We start from the raw sequence: 20,968 nt of genomic DNA on the forward strand, positions 1-20,968 counted from the left end.
TAATCTGCAATGAAATACTAGCTTTCGAGGGGTTTAAATTATTCCAATAGTTTCCTGCATGTGAAATTCCAACATAAATGACTTTTATGAACAAGTGGAACAGTCTGTCTAAAGACAATTTCGGTTACGATAAGGGTAAGTTGTAATTCGTTAAAACCTAAAACAAAAACAAAACAAGAAAGGAAGCGCTAAATTTGGGTGCAATCGCAAATATTATACTCTTGCAACTTGCAAGAATCAAACCCGGACAAATACGTTCAGGTGTGGCAATACTTTGTATCTAAAAATATTGTGAAAGAATTAAATTTTCGTTATTCGACGAAATCGTGATTAAATAACAATTAAATTTGGAATTTTATTAACCTGTATCATGGATCAGAGACGCAATTAGTTTTATAACTATATCTCAAAGAAAACATATCTGACATAAACTTTATGATTTCTGAGTTTCATTAAAGTACCTTACATATGTTACCATCAACAATACCGTGGTCCATATATTATATTTATTACCTGACGGTGTGAACAGTTTTGGTCTGATTTGGGTAATTTTTAGTCATAAGCTGGCACCCTACAAAAGCAGTACTCTTTTAAAGTTTTATCACAATATTACATATGACAGTTTTATATCTTTGTTTAGTGCTTAGTTATGACACTTGATAAGTTTTGGTTAGATGGCATTTTGTGGGCGTGGCAGTGGTCCGATTACGTTTATCTACGAACTCGTCTTTCCGTTTTTGCCAAGGAACATATGCTCCAGTATTCGACTTTGCCATAAAGCTGCACTAATTAAGCAGCTAAGCGCGTGACTGACAAATCGAACTACTTACGCGCGTTTCAAACAATTACAATTTGAAATTTACTGTTAACTAATTAGTATTAATTTCAAAATAAAGATGCTAAAAATGCAACAAATAAACGCCTCAATAGTAATCCTTTTGTAAATATTATATATTATTCATGCAATATATAAATAGAGGTTGCTCATACGTCCCCGCCAACGATGACGCAATAACCATAATGTGCTTTAAAGCTCCCATTTATAAATATAGTTAACTGTCACTGTAACGTTGACATAAGCTTTCACTCAATATTGATAGCAGAAGCTAGGCTAATACCGCTTCATCAGCTTCTACGAAAGTCAACCACATATGGCGCGCAAAGCTGCGCAGCCATTCGCAAGCAAGTAACTCGTTACTTCCAGAGATCGTCTCTATGTTGATATGTATGAATGTGTTTGTGGAAGCCGATCGCTAAACAAACTCGCTACTGACTTAAAATAGCGCGTTTCGAGACCTAAACCGTTTAATAGTCCGTCAACCGTTCAACGGTAAAGCGGTTCAACGAAGCGAGCGCGTAAAATAGCAAACGTATGAGAAGTGTAGTGATTTCGAAAAAAATAACAAAAACAAATTGTGTAAATACTTATATAGCAACGGTTGTATGTTGTAAGTGACAGTGACAGCGGCTGGAGTGCGAGTCAAGTGCGAGTCAAGTGCGAACGTTCAACGGTTGAATTAAAAAAAATTAAGCGCAGCTTTTGTTGTGACACAAACAAAGTCAGACAACACCAAAAAGCGACACGAAAAATTCATAATTTCCATACAAAAACGATAATATTCCAGTTAATTGGCGTGCAGTAGGAAATTATTGTTGCCCAAGCGTGAAATATGTAAGTGTTGCGAATGGCTAAAGAAAATGTGGTCAAAGATGTAACAAAACGAAACTTGGCGAATTTGGAAGCGAATAATTAAATACACAGTGTACAAATTTTGGGCAAAGCGTATTTTTTAAGAAAAACAAGTGCTTTGTACGGAGTGTGCGCTTTTGAACGATATAAACATAGAATATTTAATATTTCTGCAAACTTACAGAAAATATGAACATATGAAACACATGTAAACTTATAACAAAATATGGACAAGTGAAACACGTTATTATTTCGAAATTTGAGAAGCTAAAAATCATACTTTGAAGCAAAACGAAATATCTTTATTTTTATAAAGTTCTTTTTGCAAGTTTTTGTAGCAAAAACACATTTTTGAACTAAAAAAAAAAAAACATTTTTATTGCCGTAAATCACTAATACTAGAATTGCAAAACTTGCGGATATAAAAAATGGCTTCATTCACGCTTGCACACATTTTTGCTGCAATTTTTATTTGCTACCTCTGCAGCACAATACAACAAACTCATGCTGCCACAGAATATAACCGTTATTTGGCGCATATTTTTCAAAAGTATGGCACTGGTGGTACAATTTCATTCGAGGTGAGTAGCAAAATGTTAATTTTTTTTTAAAGATAAGTATGCTTAAAGTAAATTTGAAAAATATTTGGTGTGTTTCTTATTAATTTTTAAAATAATTTATTAATCTTCATATATAATTTAGTAATTATTATATAATATATAAATTAAATTTATATCTCCAATAATAAAAAAAAAATTAGTTTTAAAAATGGTATTTTTTAACAGAAATTTTGATTTTTTTTTGAGAATATTTTGAAATACAACATTTTCGAACTACTTCAAAAACATAAAAATTAATAAAATATAGCATTTACTTTACTGAAATGAAAAATATAAAGCGCTAAATACCCACAAAGGCTGCTACTGTCAATGACCTGCGTCTGTAACGCTATTATTACTTAAAGACTGAAATAAAATATATCATAGCATATTGCTTATTTTATGAATAACGGCATAAGGCAAAATTTATTTTTATATTTTACAAATAGCTTATTTGCAATATAAAATATATACATAAGACTTTTTAGAGAAGTTGAAGTCATTTACAACATTTGTAGTAGGTAAAAAATTTTTTATATGACAAGTTTCTTCGCGTATTAATTAAATATTCTACCCCAAATAAATAATTACTTGCATAAATTTTGCCATATGGCTATATCGACCAGTGTTTAAATAAAAAGAATTTATATTCTTTCCGAAATTGTTTTTCAATAAATATTCGCAGATATTATTAACTTTGTTGGCACAGCATTTTAAGCAGAATTTAGCCGCAATTCTTTATTATTTGTTACTTTTTCTTAAACGTGCTTTGTAAATATAACATTATTTTAATTTCTTAAGATTTTCATTACATAATGAAGTTAAACAAACTTGCATGTGATAATGAATAGCGTCAATAAAATGATTCCGCAAAGCTGAGAATCTACAATCAGCTGGTGTGAGTTAAAAAACAAAAAAACAAAAAGACAGCAATGGTTGCAGGAGCTTTCTTGCTTTGCGCATACAACAAAGAAAAATAACAGTTTTTTAACTCAGCCTTCTAAAAACAAAAAAAAATTAAGAATATGCATTTTTTGTAAAATTTGTAAAATTCAAAATCTTAAGTTTTTGTAAAATTTTGAATTTATTATAAAGAAAAAAAGAAACTCTATTTTGTTCAAAAAATTTTAAAATATGACAATTTTGAAATTTTCTTTTCTTAATTTAAATATATTAAACAGCTTTCTAAAAATAAAAAAATTTGAATTTTCATTTTATTATAAAAGTAAAACTTTGTTTTAATATTAGCTAAAATTAAAAATCGAACTTATTCCTATAATCCTCAGCGGTATTTTGTTAAAATGAAGCCAGGGTCGCAACTAATGCATTAAAAAATAATTTAATCAACTTTAATTAAATTTTTATGGGATCAAGAAAATTATTTTCAAATTTCTAAAGTAATTTTCAAACTTAAACACTGGATTTAAAAAGAGTTAATCCAAAGTTTCTAGTTAAAAATTAAAAAAAAATTATAATTTACATTTTCTTGTATTTGCGTATAATAAATATAAATTTTCAGTTTTAATTTCGATTTTGTATTAAAAAGTAAATTTTTAAATTTTAATCTCGATCTTACAATTAAAAATTGAATTTTAAACTTATGATCTCAAACAAAAATAGTTCTAATTTTGCGAATAGAAGTTTAATTTTTAATTTCGATCTTAAAAATTTAGATTTTAATAAATTAAAAACTAATTAATCTTGATTGATGAATAAAAATTTATAACTTTTGGAATCGATTTTGTTTGAAATTAAAACTCGCAAATTTAATTTTAATCCGAAAAATGTTTACAACCTTGGTAATAACAAACAATTTTTGAAATTTTCTTTCTTAAAATTATATAAGCCTAATATTTATAATTTGAACTTTTTTCTTCAAGTGATCTTCTCTAGAAAAATAATATGTGCCCCAGTCAAAACTCAGTATAAAATCATTATTTAAATAATTTAATTTAGTTTTAATTCGAAATTTCTTATTTAAAAAATTCGCAACCTTAGTAGGAGCAAACTATTTTTTAAATTTGCTTGCTTAAAATCATATAAATATTTTAACTCTTTTTTCTTCAACTGATCTTCTGTCAAAAAAAAATATTTTGTGCTCCAGTCAAAGCTCAGTACAAAATCACTTAATCCGTTATTATTATTCTATTCTAAAAATAGTAAATTTTAGAAGCTTTCACTATAAATTAATATGAATAGCAGTCTACATTATCTAAATCAAATATCCGAGAGACCTATATGAATGTATTTACACAACTTTATACGACATATAAAATATAGTAACATTTCCTTTATGCAATTTCCCACTTAATCCAACCAACACATTTTAAAATCACTATCGCACATGTCTTCTACAAGAGTCCAATGTTGTCGTAATGAGCAAATAATTGAAGAAAAAGACTGACAGTCAGATAAATCGCGACATGGATAGATACAAGCTCATATTTAAGTTATATACAATCATCTATATACATATATGTACAATAGATGTCTTCATAAAAGTAGACAACACGCTGTGGCGTTGACTACTTTAAACGTTTGTGTACATATACATATATATATATACACCTCTTATCAACGCCAACTAACTAACTGGCTCTTTATCTCACATTCTTTTCACTTGATTTCCATATAAGCGCGATCTCAAAATGACAGCACAACGTGCAACAAGTGTTTAGCAGTGCTATCTTAATCTGCTTTATTATAATTTTTGGGTTTTTTTTTGTTGTTGTGTATAAACTTATAGACATACAAACATGTAGGCATATACATATGTATATTTAATTTCGAGTTTTTTTATTTAATTTATGACAGTAGATTTGTAAAAGTTTTTTAAAATTATTATGTCGCGTTGAAAATGAAATGAGATCACATTATAAGTTAGCACTCGAGTAACAGTAAGCACATCAATAGTTGAAAAGACATAGCTAAGTTCTCCAACAGGTTACAAAAAAACCAATATTTGAATATACTTTCCACATACTTTCTTATTTTCTCCTATTTAGCTTTTAAATCATTAAAACATTATTATGCATATTTAATATTGAACTCAACACTAGCTGATAACTGGTGCAATGTTCGGTATTAAGGGCATCGTGCATAAAGCCAAGCCGCGGCAGTTTGTTGCCTGTCAGTCAGCTTTCTAATCAAGTTCAATTAGCCGATTATGATTTATTTACATAAACACGTGCATAGATCTTGACATTTATAACATAAGATTAAGCTACAAATTATATAAAACTGCCGCTACTTATCAGTTTTAATTTCCATAGTCACATAAAGGTAATTATGTTCTTAAAAAATGTTCACGAAGTGTCATTTAAGTGAAAATGTAGTTAGATATGATCAATATTTATTTAGAAAAAATGTTGTAAATACTTGCTACACCTGCTTCTATGGAGAGTTTACGATTATCAAATAAAACATTTCGGTATATTTTTGCTTTTTGGGTCAGATAAGTATTTCTTTTTCTTCTTCTTTACTGGCGTAGACAGATAAATCTTTAGCTCTATGGAGTTTTGAAATTAAAAGGTGAGTGAAATTATTTGATCATAATTTATGCATTTTCTTGCAATGTAGCGTCTCCATAAAATAGAAAAAGTGCTAAAAACTAAATTGCTTCCTTATTTTTCTCGTATTCTAACGCAAACTAAAACATAAAAATAAAAGGGCCGATTGGTTCCAAGCCTTTAGCAATTTTATAAAGCTTTTTGATAAGGCTAAACGCTCTCTAGTCAGAAATTTTTATTTTAAAAATTATATAATATGATAAAAAAAACATAAATATCTTTGCAATAAAATATATTACTTTATGCACGTATAATAATATTCGTTGTAAATGCTAAGAAACCGCTGAATTATTTATAGTTACATGTATTATTACTCATTATATTTGCATTAAACTTACCTTACGCTTAAAAAAACCGCTAACCTAATAAAATACAAATTTCACAACACGAAAAAGTTCCCCATTTAAAAAAGCAAATATTAATAAACGTGCTATTCAAGTCAGTCATCACATCATCCCATAACAGTATTTTAGTTAGAAACTGAATTAATTATTTCTGACTCAGTTTCGCGTTTTTCTAAACACGTTTTTTCATCACTATTAAATTGGCGTTTCGTAAACAAATTTTTTTTCTATATCTATAGCAAGTTAATGTTAAAATTATTAATAATGGGGCGGCAGTATTTAATAAGTAATTAAAATTTACGGACTCACATGTAAATAAGCAAATACGCGTTGTATTTTCTGCTTATATGTAAATTTTTATGTGTCAAAATGTACCTTAAAACTAAAATTTTTGAAAACAATATTAAAGTAAATATTTAAATTTTGAGTAAGTATTTACAAAATATGTTTATATACAATTGTGCAAATATTCATTTTAAACTAAATTCTTTCAAATATTTTATAAAAAATATTCACTTTGAAATCAGCTCATTCATGCGTAGAATTTCATATTCAATAATTTTGCCTTCTATCAACACCACTAAATTTTATTTTTTAACTAAAGAACACTTTTACTTGCTCACGAGTCTCGCTTCTGTGTAGTGACTCTACACATCATGCTTTACCACAAATATATTGTATATTTTCTTGCTAATTGCAGCATAACATTTTCCGCAAAGTCTCGTGCATCACATTTTCTCACTTAAGTATCGAAACTCAACAATAATTCACTCGCAAGTGTTCCTTATTTTATTTTACTTGCTATTTACACACATTTATTCGCGATTTTTATCACTAAGCGAAATAGTCTCTTTAACGCTGTTATTGTAATATATTACCAACACAACTTTTTGGCTCGATACTCCATTTGCTTTTTCTGCACAGCACATTTACACTCGTATATGCTCGTGCATACATAGCTGCCGCGCAAGATAGCTAGGTTCTGCCTCTGCTTGCGCTAACCGCAGCTGCGCACATTCTTTTCACTTACACAAGATCTCACTAAAAACATTGCACACACACAATAATTTTCATATGAATCAATTAAATAGCAATATTATTTCCATTTTATCAACAAATTATGTAATTTAATTTGGAATATTTTCACTAACCTAGCGTTACCGGCATTTCTTCGCCGTCAAAAAGGAACGGGAACTGGAAGAAACTGTTGAAAAAGGGAATAGGGTTACTTTGAATTATGCAAATGTAGGTTTGTAAATATTAAAAAAATTAAATTTGCGTAGGTAAATTACAAAATGAATTTATCGTTCAAATTTTTATATAATAAATAATATAGAAATATTTTGAAATAATTAATTTATTGTTTAAAAAAATGCTGCTTGAATTTTTGATTAAATATGTATACACATTTTATATTTATTTGTAATATTATATATTGAAAACAGCTCACCAAATTCAATTGATTTCTACTGCACAAAAATTCATTCTTCACAAATCCTTACTTTTCCGCAATTTCCTTATTCCTTATCACTACGCTATCTTTTCGCAGATGTCGTTGGCTAATATGTATAAACTCTCTTCATTATTGCATTTTTATTTGAAATTACCAACATTGTCTTCTATTTTAGTTAGTAGTTATTCTGCACAACTCATACATACACATACGTATAAGCTATTACGCATGCGTACGTATCTCAAATGACGCGCAAGCCAGCTACACTTAAGCGCTGCTGCCGCCAACCGCTGCCACGCAAATTCTTTTCACTTCTGCATACAATATTAAGGAAAAAATTGGCCGAACTGTAACTTTTGTATAAACCGATTATATAACAACATTAGTTATATTCTAACATTAATTTACGTAATTAAATTCACAATTTTTTATTTGACAAGTCATCTTCACGACATTTGCAACAGATTATTGTCCAAGGCAATGCTACAATTTGCGAACATAAAATTAAGATAACGATACCCTCTAACCTTGTTTACTAGTTTTTTTTTTTTGGTTTTTTGTTACTGAAAAATATTACAAATATATAAAAAATACTATATTAACATGCCCGAGTGTACAAATACATTTCTATGTACATTTGTATATTTATACAGATTTAAAAGTGAACGACATTATAAATTTAATAGTCGACATGTGTGAGAGCGCAAACTATAATTGAAAACGTGAGTTATGCGGTGCAAATAAAACAAATGTTATTACAATATTTGAATGAAGTGGAAAAAATGCAAAAATAAACACATATACATATATAGATATGTTACATATTTTTGTATACATAAAAAACATTCACTTTCAATCACAGTCAGTGGAAGATTCTTAATATACTGTCTTTTCATATAAGTATATTATCAGATTTTATAAATATGTACATACATGAATACATATATGCACATATAAAGTTCATATATTCAGTCACGAATTCCGAAATACAACAACCCAGAATTTTGTGCGACTATTCACTGAAAAAAAGAAATAATTGCCATGGCTGAGTTTGCATTTAAATATGCTTTTGAGCGAGTGCAAACAATAGAAACAGGTTCATTATTGGAAACATATGCATAACAGGTATGTTTGCAAATATATGTATATAACAATGCTTTTAAGCATCGCCAACGCATGGTATGCATATGCTTGCATGTGTATGTTTGTAGAACTCTATAAAAGCTATGCAAATTTGTATGCAATGCGCATAGATTTTACTGTCGCCATCGGCAGCGTTACTAAAAAGCGGATGGGTGGTGTCGCAGCTGAACTGTTTAATCAGTTTTTTGTATATGTGTGTATGTGCACGCATTTTTATATCGTATGTGGGTAGTTATATATATTTTATAATTTTTATTTTATAATTTATTTATAGTTTTTGGTGAGACATCTTGCTTCTTATATAGCTAAAATTCCTTGTTAATTCAACACAACTCAAAGTAAGCTTGCGTGCGCATAACAAGCTCAACTCTTGCGCTACTGTGTACATATGTACTTGTACTATGTACATTCGAATATGTATGGCTGATAAGCGTGCGAACATTGCGCAAAACGCGTGCGTGACCGAAATTAACGAAGTTTAGCCTAAAAGCCAATAAACCTTTCATTCAATACTGTATTATTTATATGCTTAGGTATACACATATATATATATTATTTATTGACCAATATTTTGTGTAGCAATTGCTAGACTTGTAGGTCATGCAAGCCCTTTCACTACATTTTAAAGCTGTTAAAGCAGTATTTTCACACACGCACAAGCATAAATATCGATAAACGCATAATTTTTAACAAACTTTTATATTTAGTCGCTGTTAAGTATAAACAGCAAATTATTTGGCAAACCGATATTCCACTAACACACGCACTGAGTCTAACGTTAAGCTTTTATTGGCCATTAGATTGGTAAATACCAATATTGGCTGACGGAAATATGCAGCTTTTTATAGTTAGCACTTGAAAGTCTATATATCGTTGCTTTGGACAATAACCCTTGCAAAACTTCGTGAATTTATTTTGTCAGATAAAAAAGAGCTTGATTTTGATCGTTGCGTTTGTATGGCAGCTATATACTATGTTGGTCCGGTCTAAAAAGATTGTATGGATTGATTGTAGCGTTGCATCGAATAACACTCTAGTTCAAAATTCTTTAAGGTATTTCGTCAAATAAAAAATATTTCCGCACAAGAACCTGATTTTCCATTTAATTTAGTTGTTTTAGGTTATATATTTGAAATGACACTGAAACACAATCCCTTATATATATTAAAACAGAACTATTGCATTTTCGTTGCACATTACTGTACTTTCATAAACTATCAATTATACGCGACCACCTGTCGCTACTAAAAGATACTCAAATAATTTTTGTAGATTTATTAAACGTAAAGCAACATCTATTGCAGCATTGACGTATAAAATTTCACATATATTAATTTATTTTACTACATCTAATATATAGAATAAAATTTATTCACAACAATTACTCCGCTTCATTTAATATACTCGTATAAGAGTCGTTGCATACGCGGCGTATACGCAATATTCCAATACAAATTTATTGTGTTTAATTTTTTCTGCACTATTTAATATTCAAGTCAGCAATTTAGCAAACTAAAACATTGTCGATTTAGTGTGATATGAAAAATTGATATACAAATATAGTTATAAATGCTTGATGTATTAAAATTAAACACTAATATGCTAGACATTAAGTCTGTGCTTCGATAACGGTACATTTCGTGCTTAATGTGTTGGGAAATTTAATTTTACTATTTATTTTTATTTATTTTAATGTTTGCCGAGCAGAATGTGTATGATGCTTAAGTTTATGAGAAAATTTAATTATATTTCGTATATTCTACACGTGATACTTAATTGTAACTGTATTTGCGTCACTTTACAGCCTCAAAAACCGGATTGCATATTTTGCAAATAAGGTTATTTTTAAAAATCAAACAAGAAAACACGAAATTACGACTACACCAAAGCTATAATACTCTTCACAGGTTATACCATAAAGCGTATAAGAAAATCTTTATATTGATTTTGGTGGCTCAGTTTGTATGGCAGCTGTATGCTATAGTAATATCTAAAATATATATGTGCTAAATTTCGTGAAGATACCTCGTCAAATAAAAAGGTTTTTCATACAAGGACTTGTATCATATTGTATATACAAATTTTATAGATTTCCGCCTCTATTCAAGGTATACAAATAAATAAAAACCGATAAACAACACTTTCTTGCATATAACATTATTTTTTATGATGTCATGAAATCTATCTAATTACTAACTAAACAATGAGCTGGTGTCAGACAAATATTTTGCAATCGAACTAATAAATATTTTTCGACAAATCGCATAGTTAGTTGCATAATTAACCAAAGCAAATATTATGGCGTTTAAGCGCGTACGTAAACGCCTTAACCAAAAGCATATGTATGTTGTTGCTAATGAACAGCGAAACTTCAATCTAGAAACAAATGTGCATTAAAATTGCAATGCTTGCTGAAGTGAGTGGAACTAGGCAATATATTTTCGAAGGTTAGCGTCATAAACAAAATATAAAGAAGGTATACCTATACCAAAATCTTAGGGACGTAATTGTTAACACTTAATGAGTATGCTGACGCACTGCCAATTAAAGGTATGAAACATTTTCGCAATCAACCCATTAGACCTTGTACAATATCGAAGTAATTAACTGATTTTTGTAAAAATTGTGGAGAATGGAGATAACCGAATTCTAGCTTTGGGGTTCAGACTTTTTTTTTAAATAAATGTAAAGATATTTTGTCTAGTAAAATTATAATTTTTAAGTGCCACATAGCCGTTTAGATGAGTTTGGGATTCAGTCCAGGGAGAAGCAGATAGCTTTATAAACACTTACAAGTCAGAAAAATAACGCCATTTTTTATTATTTTTTAAAAGCCATTATATTCAATAAATACATAAATATAATATGTTATTACAGAATTTCATGTACTTTAATAATCAGTGATTCATTTTGAAAAAAAAATAATGGATTTCTGTGTTTCCGTAGCAGATCTACCATCGAAAAAAGGTGGCTGGCGTTGAGCCAGATTTTGATCGAAATACTTGACAAAACAGCGGCTTAGAAAAAAAGTCGTTTTTTTGTGAAAAAATGTATACTTCAGAGTGGATTAAAAAAAGTTATTATCAAATTTCTTAATCCTTCATCTTTATCTGATAAGTATATCTAAGATGGTCGTGTGAAAATTAGTCGATCGATCTAGACGTTTTGTAGAAATTTTCCTCAGCGGCACTAAAAACAGCGTTTCGAGAATAACGCGTTTAGTGTTTTTTACACTAAGTTAAAGAATGTTATAAATACGCTCATGTCTTCAAAACAATTTGAAAGGTCTAATTCAAAATTTCGCTGGATGTTCTAAAATATATGTAGCATACATTCAATATACAACCAAGGGAATCAATCTTTTTTTATTCAGAAGTGGCTATAACCTCTTAAATAAACTGCACAAAAATCCTTGTATACTATTTCTTCAAAATGAACCAACCCAAAATTAAAATATCAATACATTTTATCGAGGCTTTTGATTTACAAAACGGTTTTTGAAAATTAATATATGCTCTTAAATATAAAACTCTCTCCTTGCATATAATTATTCTTATTAGCATATTGATTTCTGCACTTCCAGGGTCTCGAGCATTTGATGTACAATCTAGGCTTGGGACAAATCGAATTCGAGCCAGAGCATACAATCGACAAACATCGTCCAAAGGGTTTTAAAATAGATAATGCACAACTGACTGCTTATTTTGAGCAGAAAAGTTTTAAAATCGAACCCACCAACGAAGATATCCAAGTATTAATGCAAGACAATGCTCAAGGGAAGGTGGCCGATGAATTGGACATACTAATTAAGGAGAAGGAAAAAGGCATTTTATTGGAGTTCAAAGAGATGCACGATCCAAAGCATAGACATCCGCGTGATAGTGGTAAGTAAAGTGGCATAATAAAAGCCAATATATATTTCTTGATAATATTTTCCTGTAGCAGTGATTCCGTAACTTGTTGTATTCTGGTAGTGAAATTAAAATTTCAATAAAGACCCAAGCATAGTTTTCAAATCAGCCATCAAAGCCAATCATAGTCATTTAACAAGTCTCGATTCATTTCCATTATTCACTTTTATTTCCTGAACAGCTTGGCATGAGGTTTGTAACACCCAGCAAGAAACACCGGAGACCTATTAAAACTCCATAAATGTTCAGCGTGACGAGCAGAGTCGATTTAGCCATGTCCGTCGGTTAGACCGCCTGTATATACTCGAACTAGCCTCTCAATTTTTGAAATAACGATTTGGAATTCAGTTTCGGTGCAGCCGAAGTTAACATTCCTTGGTGTTTTTAATATCTTTCGAGATGACCGTAGGCCAGCAAATATTATTTCATCCAGTCCTACAAAATTATGTTTCATCCGTATCTCGTTTAAAAAATTACGAGCAATTATTTATGTTAAGGTTGCCAACCTTTGCAAAAATTACCTCAAAACATTGAATAAACACTTTCCTCAATCAATTCAACGCTTTATATTTACTATAATCAGTTTGACCTCCACTTTGTCGGCAGATCTGAGTATGAAGTAATAATGAGCCTATCAACGGTGAACGAATTTGGCTACACACACGTTCCAACAAAGGCAACTGTCACAAAGCAGCAATTGAGATGTCAATTTAGTGGCATTTCCACAAAAAACGCCTGGTCTCAGGATGTACATATTTACATATTGTGGTGTGCATAATGAGGCGCTTGGCGCAATTCTTTAAGTATCTACCGGCAACTCTTTATTGCGCGAACTAAGTAATTTATTTAATTGGCATTATGCGCAATTTGATGTCAATGTGACTTTTACTTTTCGCTGAATGCAAAATGAAAGTTTGAAGACTTTGAATAATTGCAAACAATACCGCATGAAGGTTACTTGCCGGATACAAGGGTACGAATTAAAGTTCTTGGAAAGAAATTGCAAGCCAAGATATATTGCAGTATGATTGTTGGTTTAAAAGATAATAGCTCGAAAGAAATATGGAAAAGAATCAAAAAGTTAAAATAAAGTTTCTCTTCCAGGCGAAGCATGTCTGCTCAAATAATTTCAGTGGGAATCCATTCGTTTTTTCGAAAATTTTGAAAAAACATTTTAAAAATCAATTCTATGTAATTCGAGCTCGAAATATATAATATTAAAAAAGCTTAAAACAACTCAAGGCGGCATTGTCAAAAATAGCTGAATTGCCCAAAATTTTGTTTTTTGTGACCTGCCACAATTAATTTTTTGTTCAGATCTAAAAACAGATATTTGAAAAAAAAAATATATTTTTTTAAATTTTATTTTTGTATTGCGACATATAAAACATATATATATGTAAATGATCAGCATGGCGAGCTAAGTCGATTTAGCCATGTCCGTTTGCAGTTTTATCTCTAATCTATCTTTAAGAATCCGACTTTTAGGTAATTTGTTTGATATCGATAATAAATACAATCGATAAAAACCATATAGCATATAAAGGTATATATCAAAAAATATTATATTCCAAATATTATGAATAACATATTACTCGAAATTAGTGAAGAATCTATGCAGGTCTGTTAAAATGTTAAAAGTAGGCGTGGCACTTTTCACTCGCAGCTAAATTATCTTGAGATTGCAACTATAAAAACTTGTGCCATGTGGAATACACTTGAGAACCACTTAGAAAACTCATGCAATTCAACATTATTATATGCACATAATTTGTTACAAGCACTTTGCATTTATTCTTTATTCGTGATCTCGTATATTTATATAATATTATATGTATGTTACTTTGTAAAATTTTGACAATAACAAACGATTAGCCTTCACAAAACAAGAGTTATTATAATGATAATACAAAAGCGTAACGCTTCGTAGCGCTAATTATTATAGTGTAGACTTAAAATTGAAGCTATCTCAATGTCATTATCATTATTATTTTGCAATGCTGCTGTCTAAATAGATACTCACACGAGGTAGCGGCAATGGTGATGAATTTAGCAGTGCTTGAGATTTATACTTTTTGTTTTGCCGAAATAATACTGCATTTGCTTTTATTATCAGGTTTTGATGTATATATTTTTATAGTTTTTTTCTCATTTGAAGTAGATAAGACTATAGGCGAACTACTAGTCACGTTTTTGCATATTAATTTCAAATAATTCTATCTCAGTAGTGTCCCAGCAGATCAGTTTTCAGCAATAATGTGTAACAAGCACAGTTATTATCAAACCTATAAAGGTAAAATCGAGATTTCGGCTTAAAAGTCGAATACTCTCACAAAATAGGAGAAATTATTGTTTTCTAATGTTTTTTCGCCAAAGCCAGTTTCAAGGCATTGCCAGCGAGTTATCAATCCTTAGTTATATTTTTTCTTTCGAGTTCAGTTTTATCAGTTTCGCACCTCAGATACTTCAAGAGTTGATTCAATCTTAACCAGTTCAATTATCATTTCATTATTCATAGAAAGATTTCGCATTGCTTCCCGTCAATCTTAGCGCCTTCATGAATTTCGGGAATTTCGGAAATTTCGGAACGCTCTTTAAATGCTTTAAATGGATCGAGGTTGATAACTGCAACTAAAGCAAGCTATAGTTTCCGAAAGTAATGTTTCTTTGACTATCTACTAGGGTCTCTGGTTTGTAAATAAATGAAATGGGAAAATTATATATGTTTCACGATTGCCGAGTGCATACCTTGGCGAGTTTTAATTTTAGTCTCCAACTCTCTAGGACAATTTTCTTATCCATATTCTCTATCAAATTCAAGTAGGTATTAACCTACATATATTCTCAAGTACTTCTCATAGAAAGCGACAGCGGCATCGCACAGCAATTAATAAGTTGGAGTAGCGAAATTTTTCTTTGGTTGCACTCATCGCACGGCAACTTTCTCATCCAAAATATTTCAAGACGGACGACCTTTCTGATGTATACTACTATCTGCTATGTATGCTCTTAATAGGTGCGCCGCCAATACATGATCCTAGACTTTTGTCCCGCTATCCTTAATTTTCTGCACACCAGGGACTAGCTCATCAACCGACCGCGTCGAAACTCGAAATATCGCTGTATGTTATATACGTATAGAATTCACTCTAAGACTTTCTCTTCCAAAAATAAACAACGACTGATATGGTTGTCTTCCCTTTTTTAATGCGGCTGTTTCTATACTCGGTAAAATTAAAACTACGACTCGGATTTTGCTGAAATTTCATAATTATCGAACCGCCCTCGTATATATTAGTCAAAATTGCTTCTATAACCAATAAACACATCGCTTGTGTTTTTTACAACCTATCTGGGGATATCATATAAGTAACTCTATATTCATATAAATATTTCTATGTGAATTTGCAGATAATCGTTTTCTTTGCAAAATCTTATCTTTATAGCTTAGATGTGCATACATGCATATCTATATACTAAGTCCTTAAAATGTGCAAGTTGAAGGTGAAACTGTCTTACACGTTTGTAGTAGATTAAAATTTCACAGTTAAAAAAACATATTTATACGCAAAATAAAAATATGCTAAGTTGTTGTTTTTGTGTTAATCTGGCTTTTTTAGATTATTTGTATTTACGCTGATTTAAATGCTAAACAAACAAGTAAACAACAAAAAATACAAAAATATCAATTTATTTAAAAGCTAAACCCTTTTAGTACCAAAAATTTAATACGCTTTAGAAAAACAAGAAATTTCTGTACATTTTAAGCGCGAGCAAGCAAACAACGACGCAGACGAATTTTTTCTGGTAACTTCTTGTGAAGGGTCAACACTGGCAGATACGCGTAAGGCTGACAAAAATGCAAATCTTGACAAAATAAAATAACATGAAAAAACGTTACTTTCGGCTGCACGGAAGCTATAATACCACTCACAAATAAAAAAAAAACAAAAGCAGTTTATATGGCAGCTATATGCTCTATTATACCGATCTGAACAATTTGTACTGTTGCCTTGGACAATAGTACATGCCAATTTCGGAAGGATATCTTGTTAAATAAAAAGTTTTCCATACTAGAATTTTATTTTGATCGTTCAGTTTGTGTGACAACTATATGCTATACTTGCAATGGTGTGAATTCGACGGTTCTGACAAATGAGCTGCTTCTTGAAGAGAAAACTACTTCAGCCATGAACAATATATAATATAATAATAATAATATAAACACTGTACAGGGTATAACTAAGTAAATAAACAAAACAAATACAATGCAAAGTCCAAATATGCGATTGCACACAAATACAGTTACTCATACGACGTGTACGGCATACTAAACGAGCGCTATGTATGCAATACAGAAACCCATTGCACCAAAACCCTCAATGTAAGTGGCACAAAAACTTACACACACATACACACATGAACACACAAAAGAATGTGGAAAATGTAAATAATAAATTCAACTTTGCAAACAAGTAAACAAAATTTATAAATTTTATTTGCATATTACATATAATGTGTAACCGTATATATATACATATATATAATATATCGTACAATAACACACAAACAGCAGTGAAGAAGAAAGTTGTAAAAAACTGTAAAATCTTAAAGAAAGACATAATCAATGCTTTAGGTGCAAACAAAAACGCTTAACATTGCAACAATGACTTTAGTCGCTGGTAATCGCTTTGATTTATGAAGCTTTCAAGCCTGTAACCTCATTCACGTTTTTATTAAATTTTATAAAGCAACTGTAAGTGCTTAAAGACGACTTTTTAGCTTATGTCAACTTTTGTAGATTTATTTTTTACGTTTGTGATGCTGTCTTAACTTTCTTCCGTGAAATTTGCATTTTCTTTACAATAAATGAAGAAAGTATACAAATTATAAAAAATACTTTACGAAAATGTTCAATATAAAGCTTGTGCCATGTTGTTCTTTTGCTAATTACATCTACTTAAAGTCACCTCACCTCTTATTTGCTATACAATAAAGCTGTTAAGAGTTCGTTGAGCTAAAAATTCTTTAAATCACGTGTTTCATGTTACTATGTTAAGTGCATCTCGATTCCCAGCATAGCGGCGCGTGTTAAATTGTCACTTTGTATGTAAATAAATAATTGTTTCTATTATTGTTGTTGGCATTTTGTCATTATGCCGGAATACCTTCATGCGTAGACGTAAACTTAATGGCATAACGCCGACAATTATGGGCTAACGCCATATTTAATGTGTCTCAAGGCGCTCGGGTCTGGCTGGCTGACAGTCGTTGAATAATTAAAAAATAATTTTGACGCTAAATGTGCGATAATGCTAATTCTAACTGTGTTGACGTTGTTGCTGAGTTTTTGTTTTTGTAATTTTATTCTATCATATAGCAAGATCGTTCATCGTCAGCTGCGCTGCTCTGTATTGCGTATAACTTTTTTATGGTGTTGACTGTGGGCTTTGCAGATATACGTACTTAAGATTACTTCACAGCTCTTCTTTTTGATTTATATAGGTTCTGTAGGTTATAATCCGCTTGAAAATGCTTCCGCGTTATGCACATATTTGTGGAAGTTCACTTAAAATATAAATATAAATATAAATATCAAATACAACATTTTCACCTGACAATTTCCAAGAACTGAAGATTACAACTTTGATTATCAGCTAAATAGATTCTATACATCTCCTATCAGCTTATAAGGATAAGTCTAGACTAAATATACTGCGTTCGTCGTCGGTTTCTTTTGAATGTATGTATTTGGTACATCTACCACATCTCTTCTTGGTGTTTTGATTTTTCTAGATTTGCTATATTCCGCATAAATTGTGCTTAAAGCTTACCAAAAGTTGGTCCAGCTTCTTTTAGCACTTATACTAAACAGTGTCCTCACAATTTTTTAACATAAATTGCTTTGAGAATTTTTTTCTGTCAGAAGTAGTACACAAATAACTCTTAATAGAAATTCGGTGTTCTTAGTAGTCAGGTTGCGCAATTAAAAAATTTAAATGGTGAAAATGATTCACCGAACAATCGCGGGTAATATGTACGAAAGCCTAGAAATTATTCAAGCTCTATTATTGCGATATCTTTCGGATGTAACAACTGCTCAACTTACTCCTCAAACTAAAAACAGCAAGCTTTCTAAGCTTTCTTTGACTTTAAAGCTTCATAAAAAGCTCACATAACTGCTCGACAGTTCTCTGGAAAATACAATATTATATCTATTATATTTCTAAGTTCTGCTATTGGCTGAGAAGACCTATGGAATTTCTAAGCTGATTTGTGCTGGCAAGCTTTCGCAATTGATCTAGCAGCTGAATGCGCTTTTCATTCTCAAAAGCTTTGATCCTTTCGTACTGTGACTTCGGCAAAATTTTAGTTTTTTTTTTCAAAGTTGAGCTAAAAGCTTTATTTTCGTACTATTCGTCGAAATAACTCTTCTTATATTTTTCTTTCAGATGCTTCTTTGGACGCTGCGCCAATCTCAGCTAATGTTTGCCTCTCGCCAAAGTCCATGCTACGTCTAGTCGTCGACCATAATGATCTACACAAACGCAAACTCTACAAGACTTACACTTCGGATGATGACACGAAAGCGCATAACTCCGAGGATGAATACAATGAGTTCATCAATGATGTACAGTTAACACCGGTAGCGTTCATGAAACTCTGTCCAGCGTTGTTGGCGCAAATTGATCAGCATGTCTGCATGCGACCTGCGCCACTCACTAACGGCGTGGATCCCAAGCAGGCGCTGTGGAATGGTGAGTTCTCATACTACTCTTGTATATATAATCGCACTCTTTACACTTATATATCACAATATTTTTCTACCCGACAGCTTGGATATATGCCAGCGTTTCGATATTCATACTCTCCGCTTGCGGACTGCTAGGCATTTTGCTGGTGCCGCTCATGAAAACCGTCGCGTATCAAGAGATTTTGAAATTCCTCGTTGCCGTCGCCATCGGTACGCTAGCCGGTGATGCATTAATGCATTTACTGCCACATGCGCTGGTGCCCGATCATGATGATCACGATGAGCATGCGGTAGAAACCGCTGAGTCGGCGCATGATACACATGAAGCAGTTTGGATCTGCGCCTGCGCTTTTTTCACTTGTATCTTCATGTACGTTTTGGAGCATATATTACCGTTATTGAGGGGTGACAGCGCCGGCGGACATGGACATGGTCACTCACATGGCGGTCACGCGCATAAGCACGAACAAACGCATGCGCACCACACAGAGCACGGGCATCACGCAGAGTATGCGCACCAAGGAGAGCAAGCGACGACAGAGAAACCAACTGACAATGCGCTCAACGCCAACATTGTAGCGTCGATCAACAACGATGCGAAAGAGATCAATATCATGTTGAATGAAACGAAAAAGGATGCGAAAACGCCGAATCGTCCACTCACGCCCGTAGCCTTCATGGTCGTCATCGGCGATGGCCTGCACAATCTCACCGATGGCCTAGCCATAGGCGCCGCTTTTGCCAGCGATCCAGTAACGGGCATGGCCACCGCCTTCGCCGTACTCTGCCACGAGCTGCCACATGAATTGGGTGATTTCGCGCTTTTGCTACAGACGGGCGTTTCCTTGCGGCGCGCCGTCTACTTGAATATTGTCAGTTCGGTGTTGAGTTTTTTGGGCATGGCTATCGGTTTGTTTATAGCCGGCGCGCACGGCAATATGACACAATGGATTTACGCCTGCACAGCCGGTTCGTTTCTCTATATTGCGCTCGCGGATCTGGTGCCGGCGATGAGCGAAGTTGAAGCGCATGCGCATGATGCGAAGAGCAAACTGAAGGGTACATTAATACAGATATTTGGCATGCTGTTGGGTGGTTTTATTATGTTGGCCATCGCTGTGAATGAGCATGCGCTATCGGCGCTTTTTAAATGAAAAAGCAACAACAACAAAATGCAAGCGGCAATAATTGGTAATGCGCTTCTCAGTTCTGTAAATTGAGTGCGCAAATGTGAGTTATGAAAAAAACGCATTCCTACACTACATTGTAGAATTTTTTTATTACAATAATTATGTATAAGTTTGTATGTTTTATGGTTTTTAAGTTTAAAAGTATTATTAAATGTATTGTAGGTATAGAAATTAAGTGTTATAAACGATTTATAAATTACAATAAAATTTTAAATAAATTAAAAATCTCGATTAAATAAAATGTTTGAATTGATCGGAAAATATAGACATACATTTTGGCGCATGTGTGCTAATAGCAGAGAATGTTGAAGAATT

At 31.8% G+C, this 20,968-nt stretch overlaps 1 protein-coding gene across 1 annotated transcript; it reads left to right on the top strand.

Annotated features, from left to right (window-relative positions):
- Positions 1-1,298: 1,298 nt before the first annotated feature.
- Zip71B (Zinc/iron regulated transporter-related protein 71B) lies at positions 1,299-20,894 on the top strand. Its single transcript, XM_014242979.3, has 4 exons — positions 1,299-2,271; positions 12,382-12,682; positions 19,162-19,467; positions 19,545-20,894. Exons 1-4 carry the CDS (start codon positions 2,119-2,121, stop codon positions 20,615-20,617), a joined length of 1,833 nt encoding a protein of 610 aa, XP_014098454.3. The 5' UTR covers positions 1,299-2,118; the 3' UTR covers positions 20,618-20,894.
- The last annotated feature ends 74 nt before the right edge of the window (positions 20,895-20,968 follow it).

Source organism: Bactrocera oleae, chromosome 6 (genome assembly GCF_042242935.1).
Source record: "Bactrocera oleae isolate idBacOlea1 chromosome 6, idBacOlea1, whole genome shotgun sequence".
Lineage (NCBI taxonomy): Eukaryota > Metazoa > Arthropoda > Insecta > Diptera > Tephritidae > Bactrocera > Bactrocera oleae.

Coding starts and splice junctions, on each gene's coding strand:
- Zip71B (XM_014242979.3), top strand. CDS start 2,119: ATGGCTTCATTCACGCTTGCACACATTTTTGCTGCAATTTTTATTTGC. Junction 2,272..12,381: donor GTGGTACAATTTCATTCGAG/GTGAGTAGCAAA, acceptor CTGCACTTCCAG/GGTCTCGAGCATTTGATGTA. Junction 12,683..19,161: donor TAGACATCCGCGTGATAGTG/GTAAGTAAAGTG, acceptor TTTTTCTTTCAG/ATGCTTCTTTGGACGCTGCG.